Source organism: Melanotaenia boesemani, chromosome 14, assembly GCF_017639745.1.
Source record: "Melanotaenia boesemani isolate fMelBoe1 chromosome 14, fMelBoe1.pri, whole genome shotgun sequence".
Classification (NCBI taxonomy): Eukaryota; Metazoa; Chordata; class Actinopteri; order Atheriniformes; family Melanotaeniidae; genus Melanotaenia; species Melanotaenia boesemani.
The window spans coordinates 23,535,201-23,542,857 of NC_055695.1; the positions used below are offsets into that span (position 1 = coordinate 23,535,201).

Below are 7,657 nucleotides of genomic sequence, written 5' to 3' on the forward strand. Positions count from 1 at the left end.
GCTATTTGGTTATTTTTGCTACTATTTACCCTCAATCCTTACAAAAACTAAATCCAGCTCAGCTGGTTTCTGTAGCAATTGTGGTTTTATTCCAGCCATGAAGGGCCATTATTTATTTATTATTTTAGACAGAAATATAACTTTTTCTTTTCACTTGTTGATCTTTGGCTGCTTCTAATTAGACATTACGTCAATTTAAGCTATCAAATGGTCAAAGGTTTGACAGGAAGTGACATCATCATAATTTAATTTGTCTTATCAACATTGTAGTGATAACAATCTCTTTTTTTATTACAAAAAAATGATAAAAAATTATGTTATTGTGGATCACTCATCATGGATTTAACATATAGAATGGATTGTAAACCTCAAGGATGGGATATTATTGCCTGGAAAACTTCTGTAGATCACCAAAAGGATAAGCTATCGATCAAAATTGACCTCAGAGAGTGACACACCACTGTTCCTGAGATACTGCTGACAATATAAGCAACAACACTCGGGGGCTCTGATGATCTAGCAGAGTTTTAGGATTAGCAAAATTGTCAAGTGAGTTGTCGCCCATGTGCTTTGACTGGCTTTTTGATTGTTAACAGAAACATCATAACAGTTCACGGTATTACAAATAGTCTTGTGACACCTTATTTCATCCATGAATGAATCTAGACAGTTGTAATCAAATCTTACAGAGAAGGCATGCTTAAAAAAAAAAAAAAAACACAACAAAACAACAATCCAACCCTACTTTTTCTAAATTAGCCATTTGAATAAAAATTGTACAAACCATCAAAGCTCTATTTGCCCAGGTTTTAACTCACTAGATTGCTAATTAATGTTGACATTTTCTTAACAAGGACAGAAGTAAAAGTATCCACACTTCTTGGTGAACAAGCCATTTTCTAAAAAACAAAACAAAACAAAACAAAACCAACAAAACAAAACAAAACAAAACAAACAATAAAAAAAAAAAACAGTATGACAAATGTGGAAAAGAATGCTAATGCATTGAAGATAAAACAGGAATAATCAAAAGTTAATTTCCCTGTTTGTGTAAACAACACTCCCTGATAGTTCCCTACTCCCTACATTAGTAGGACTGATTCATGGGATTAATCTCTTTGTATCCCTTACATGTCATCTGCATGTGGTCGTAGAGTGGCAGAGCGCTGGGGAATTAAAGTCACAGCAGCTATGTGACCGGTAATTGGGTCTACATGGAAATGACTGAGACTGTCTTCCTGACTGCTGTTTAGAGGTGTGGACTCCACACTAGACTGTTCTTGTTGTACATCTAGCTTCTCCATCAGCATAGTAATATCTTCCAATCCCTGCTCTCTGGAGAAATGCTGCTGCAGAAGCTCGGATTCATCGTCGGTGGAAAATGGGGAGTCAGTGACATGCAGCACACGTGAAGCCTGAAGGTTCTGCAAGGACCGTGACTGGACTGAAGGGAAAAGAAGACACAGAGAGAAAAAAAAATAAATAAGGTCAAGCCTCTGTGGGCATGAAGCTCTGCTTATTATTATTTTTTTACCATATAAGCTGGAACTGTGGATGACAAGTGTGTCTACGAGTGTGCGAGTGTGTATTCATGGAAGCATTTATGAGCAAATACTGTTAGAACCAGAAGACATTAAAGACTTTAAAAACTTCTTAAAACTTGAAATGTAGCCTCTATGTAACACAGCCTAAACCCTGTGTTTAGGCTGTGTTAGGCCACTAATCACTTCCACTCCTCCTCCCCCTGGGCCAAAACCACCACATACACACAACTTTATTAACTTATTGTGTATTTTGCTTTAGATAAAGTATTTCCTTAGCAATTCATTTCGTTTCACTGCAAACTTTTAGACATGCCATGCAGGCTGTGAGGCTCTAGCTTAGCCTTTCCAGCTGTGGGTGTGCCTGCAGTTCTAACAACCTTCACTGCTGTGACACAGAGGAGCTGGATTACTTGGCCGGTGGCCGCAATGAACTTTGTGGTGCTGAAGGTTACCTACTTCTGACTGGACTGAAGTCGTCTTGGCTGACCTTACTGTCAGAGAAAGGCTTGAGACTGGGGAACAGGATTAGGGAGAAGGACAGCAAGAGCACCTAAAGATAAAATGCAAAGAACACAGAATTTGAAAAAGGAAATATGTTTTTTGCTTAGCTGAACATATAGATCGAATATGTATGAATTTCCTCCCTGTTTCCAATGTTGAGGCGAAGTGGTAAACATTGCCATGCTGTCTTTGCAGTAGATTTAGCCCATTATTCTACTGCACAGAGCAGTTTTATTATGATCTTGTATTTCTATTTGTGAGTGCTTCTTTTTGTATGCTGTTTGATGATTAGTCCTTCTTGTAGCTTTATAAATGATCCCTTATTTAATGGGTAATTTAACTTGTATCATTTTGGCTTTCAAGTCAATCAAAAGATGTGTCTGAGCAGTTTATCTGGTTCTGGCACACACACATTACAAACACACGTACCAGAACACATGTCCCAGTCTGAGCTGGCTTGTTTGATGAATTCATGACAAGAGCCTGCAGCCTGCGCAGCTGCTCCATCAGTGACCTGCAAAGAGGAACGGAGGGGAAAAGGAAGTCAAAGAGAACCGAGAGACAGAAATAACTGGATTAAAAAGATGTGAAGTAAGAAAAGGCAAAATATCAGTGGCAGTTTCTGAGTAGAAGAAATGACATAACAAATTGCCACATGATTACAGAACAGGGTGAATGAAAGTAAAGAGAAATTTCATTTTTAAACCACTGACATGTTGCATTTCTCCAGCTGGGACACTTTTCTCTGTAGCTCTTGATTGTGCACACTGCAAGCAGCCATCCTAGAAGGAATAACAGCAGAAGCAGCACCAGATGAAATCCGTCAGAGATCAAATTATTTCATGTACAGACTTTTCATTAAAGCCCTGTTATTAAGATGATATTTAGCTCAGCAATGAACATTTTTTTAATCAGTCAAAAACTGAAAATGTCACAGTTTGTGTTTTGAAATGTGTGAAATGGCAATATATAGATGTTTTCTGTACACTAGTGTCCACGTAACATGATGCGAATTGTGACTTGTGAATGGTACAATCTGTAAGCTCATTCAATTTGTGCAATCCCCTAACTATGTACTATCCAAGCCTAACTATCTATAGGAGATCATTTATCTCTAACCCAAACCATTCACAAGTGAAAGTGTTGTAAAAGTGTAAGAATGTTTGAATGCTTGGTGGTGGTCAGAGATGCCATTGGTGCAGCAATGTTTCCCCAGGTCAGGTATCAATACTTAAAATGTAAATGTCACTATTTATAGTCAATTAGTGAGATGTAAAAACTTACAAACATAGAAAGACATTTGAAGAAGTCAACATATATTAATTTTTTTAAACTAAATATACACCAGAAACTGAATATGAAAGATATTTAAGTTGTGTCATTTTTTTGCCTCACTTGTAAAACTGCAACATTTTCTGCTGTGGAGCAACTAAGTTCATAATATTTCATAATTCTTTGTTATTCTTTTATCCTTCGGTCTATATTTGTATTAATTTCATATGTACTTCTTTCTATTTTTTAGCATTTTATGTACGTTTTAGTATTAGTGTTTTTTTCTTAGTTCTGTAAATCTTTCTTGTATACTACAGAACAAAGAAAGACAAAAACAATGTCAAATTCCCTGCATATCTGGACATACTGACTGTGGGTACAAACACTGCACAATATTTGCTGTGTGGGACTGAAAACTGAGTCTGAAAAAAAAGCCAACGGTATTGCCAACATTGCCTACAGTCTGTCAGTGCTCAGTGATTCAGAAAGTAAGTCACAATCTAGCAGAGAATTGCAGACAAGTCCAAAACTATTCAACATTAGACACAGGAGCATAATTTAGTTCAACTATGTGCAATGAACGTATTTATTTATGGGAATAAGAATGAGCTCATAATAGTAAAAATCCTTTTAATTTTTTTTGTCCAGTTTACATTAAAAAATAAATAATTAAACAAAACTGCTAGATTTTTTTTTTCTTTTACAAATTTAGCTTTGGTTTTACAAACATTTGTGTCCAATTTAAGAAATTGGACTGACCAGCTTTGTGTTGACTACTCCTGCAGAGCTGCTCTTCCTTCTCTGAATCCAGCTTTTAAGAAAAGCAATCAGGCCCTTACCAAGACTCAAATCCTGTATCTTACTACTTGCCAGGAATTGTTGCTTACCTGATCTGGTCAGCAATGACCTGTAATTGTCCCAGGTTACATTTCTCAAGCCTGGATACATAGATTATAGGAGGTGCAGAGGTCTACTTTTCTCTGTCAGACCACTTGAATTACAATAAGCCAAAAGGTTATGAATGTTTTACCCAGCGCTGCCAGGCAATTACTGCATATCCAAGCCTTAACATGGGAAAAGAAGGGATGTATTATGACAAAGGTCAGAATAAAATCACTGTCACACAAAGCGACATTCGTGGTGTGCTGAAATGAACTGCCATGGGGTGCCTTTAGGGTAAAATGGGAATATAATTAGGAAAATGCTTTATGATTTAGATAGTGTTTTTCACTAACATCATTGTTAAGTTAAGATCATACCTGCTCTCTAGCCCATCAATATACTCCTTCTTCTTCTTCCTGCTCTCTTGGGCAGACTGCTTGTTGCGAATCTTTCTGCGTATTTTCTTCAGGATCCTTTCTTCATACTGATTGACAAAGGAGTAAAAGTTTACATTTTAAGCACCTGTGGGGAATAATATACCCTATAGCAGCTCACAGATCTTTTCAGTATTCAAGTGAAAGCAATTTACCTTTGTAAGAGGTAGCTGGCTGGGCAGCGTGACACCCTCCTTTGCTAAAAGCTTCTTCTCATCCTCATTGAGAATCAATTCTTGAATTGACTTTTGTGATGGCTGTGGGGGCTGTTGATGAGATATGAATACTAATATTGAAAACATCACAATCTCAGTTTGATTACATTTGGTCTCTTCCTATTGTCTAATCCCCCCCCCCCCCCCTCTCTCTCTCTTTCTCCAGCATCAGTAGTTTAATGAGTGTAGACTACTGAGGCACATTCATCCCTTTCATTTCATGGCCACTTATTAGCAATTATGGTGTGATAATGTAAGCTGCATTCCGCCACTCTCCCTTACATTTTATTAAACTGCACCTAAGATTAGGATCAATACTCATAGGTAGCTTAAATCCAATCCACATGAAGCCAGCTTTAACAAGCACCGACACATTATTCTGACCTGATTACACCAATCCTTTCTTTGTGAATTGAATGATTATTAGAATTTGTTAGAACAAGAAACCCTCTCTTCATAAAATACAATTCACTGATTTCACATAACAGCAAGGTCAAATTTCAAATTTTCCTTTCAGATGATAGACCTGACATGCTGCATGCTCAGCACATCTTTCCACAAAAAAAGTTAATTAATAAGAATTTCACATTTGCAATTCCAAAAACCTTTCCATTGGGTAAATTTCTGATTTTACAGAGTGTAGTCATTCACTTGTTATTACCAAAGCACACAGTCACAATCATGGAAAATCTAAACTAAACAGGTTCTGAATATAAATCAAGCAGGCAAACACCCGTAAGACATAGCTGTTATTCCCCCTTATCACCCATACAATCCCTACTGACTCTGCCAAACACAACCCGAACAGACTTACCGGCTCTGGTGTGCCAGAGAGTAGCAGATCTTTGACTGTCAGCGGGAAGCCAGAGGACAGATATGGTCTGTGTACATCTGAAGGACACTGTGTAATCTTTGTCTTGCCCATTGGGAAGCCGAGCTCCCAGCCATCTGCATCCACACAGGTACAAACACAGGTATAAACATAGTGAACATGCAGACAATAAACCTAATAAGACAAAGTAGTTAATGCAGATTTTTCTCAAACTAGTGAGAATTCAGGGGGATATGAAACACTCATTAAACATTAAACTAAGGTAAAAAAAAAAAAAAAAAAAAAAAATTATAGTAAAATAAGACTAGGTATTAAAAGCAGAAACACCATCATATTGATATATTAAAGATGTCATGACAAGCAGCCTTTGCTTTCATGATGATTCATATATATATCTATATCTATCTATCTATATATATATATATATATATATATATTTGTGTGTGTATTGTCGGTTAAATTATTTAAAGACACATCCTAGTTAAATCCCTCATTTATTTATAACCAATGGAAATAATCATTGGTTGTGACCTTTGATTTCTCTCTGTCAGGTCCTGGGTAGTATGTCACTTACTGAGCTCAACATTGGCTTCCAGGGCTGCCTTGGTTTGAGGTCTTGTACCAAAGTACTGGGTGTCCCCAGGGGGGCTTTCAGAGCGCTGAGGACTGTCCATCTGGTCTGATGGAGGATCCTCACTGATTCCACTATCGCTAGGAGATGGAGACCATAGTGGTGAGGCAGACACAGAATCATTTCCACTCAGAAGGGCATTGAGAAAGTCATCGTCTGCCTGCTCAGCTGTCTGCTGCATCTGTTGGGTGAGAACCATACGTGCTATCATTAGTCTGTCTTTGTGAGACTTAACATGGTGACAGATGGAGAACAGGCTACGGTACAGGGACATATGATAAAAGAAGCACACAATAAAAGACTGTACTGGTGCAGTTTTGAATGACATTAGAGAACCAACAGCCTTACGCACATTAGGCTCCACATATGGCCAGATGTGATGGTTGCCATGGTTTCCTGTTTGCTCGTGACGGAGAATTCCGTCATTTTTATCAAAGAGCCAGTCAAGCAATTCAGCGCAATCACAGCCCTGGAATGAGACATTACAGGATAAATGATAGTATTTTACCTTTGTCTTGTCATATTTTCAGCAGCTAAATCCAGGTTTCTTTTGCCACCAAGTTTCACAATGATTTTATCTGAAGTATTTTACCATATGTGTTCCATTATTTACCCTATGTTGTGTGTTTTTCTGAATTGTAGTCCAAGACTTATGTATTTTCTATCTCTCTCTAAAAGCAAGCATTTGTGATTAATAAATTAAGAACTGGATGTAGCATTACATTTACAGTCCAGCTTGAACTTTGTTCTGAGGGACTTTCCTGTTTCCTTTGCCACAATGACTTCCATTTTGTGAACTAAAAGGAAAAATCAAAATTTAAAAACATTTACCTGATCTTGGTAGTGCTCCATAGTTTCCCTGCTCGGTTGAAGCCCCCAGAAAAACTGAGTCCTATCCAAAATATTTGATCTTCTATGCTGTGGAGTAGTTCTTTGTGTCTCCCTAACAAGTCTTCGTTGTATCTCTCAGCTCCTCTTCTCAGGTCCAAAGTTTAAACTCCAACACAACACACCCAGCTGACCTGCTTGCTTTCTTGTTATTGGCTAAGAGAAGAGATAGCAGTAATCTAATGAGCAGCGAAGAGTACACAACTTACTAGCCTCAAAAGCTGGTCTGTCTGGAGCCAGTGGACAAGAAATCCTTAGTAAGATGTGAGACATCAAAAAGGCCAAAGTCTGATGCTTCCTTTTCTTTTTTTTTTTTTTGATAGTGCATTGACATAAGGATAGCTCTGACCTTTGGAATATATTCATAATACAATAACCTTACATTAGACAAGCTATAAAGTAAGTTACTAGGATTTGTTTCTTAAAACGTGACAGAGTGAAAACATTATTAAACCACT

General features: G+C 37.5%; 1 protein-coding gene across 1 annotated transcript; it reads right to left on the bottom strand.

Moving 5' to 3' along the window:
- Positions 1 to 230: 230 nt before the first annotated feature.
- creb3l3a (cAMP responsive element binding protein 3-like 3a) lies at positions 231 to 7,303 on the bottom strand. The gene is made up of 10 exons (XM_042006768.1): positions 7,143 to 7,303; positions 6,664 to 6,780; positions 6,255 to 6,492; positions 5,663 to 5,796; positions 4,789 to 4,899; positions 4,577 to 4,683; positions 2,759 to 2,827; positions 2,475 to 2,559; positions 2,001 to 2,094; positions 231 to 1,444 (listed from the first exon to the last, which is right to left on the bottom strand). The coding sequence occupies exons 1-10, from the start codon at positions 7,161 to 7,163 to the stop codon at positions 1,128 to 1,130; spliced, it is 1,293 nt and encodes a 430-aa protein (XP_041862702.1). The 5' UTR covers positions 7,164 to 7,303; the 3' UTR covers positions 231 to 1,127.
- Positions 7,304 to 7,657: the final 354 nt, after the last annotated feature.

Excerpts from the sequence above, each read along its gene's own strand:
- creb3l3a (XM_042006768.1), bottom strand. The coding sequence starts at position 7,163 with ATGGAGCACTACCAAGATCAG. Across the intron at positions 4,900-5,662 it reads TCTCTGGCACACCAGAGCCG|CCCCCACAGCCATCACAAAA; the intron begins GTAAGTCTGTTC and ends TCTCATCAACAG. Across the intron at positions 2,828-4,576 it reads ATTGATGGGCTAGAGAGCAG|GATGGCTGCTTGCAGTGTGC; the intron begins GTATGATCTTAA and ends TATTCCTTCTAG.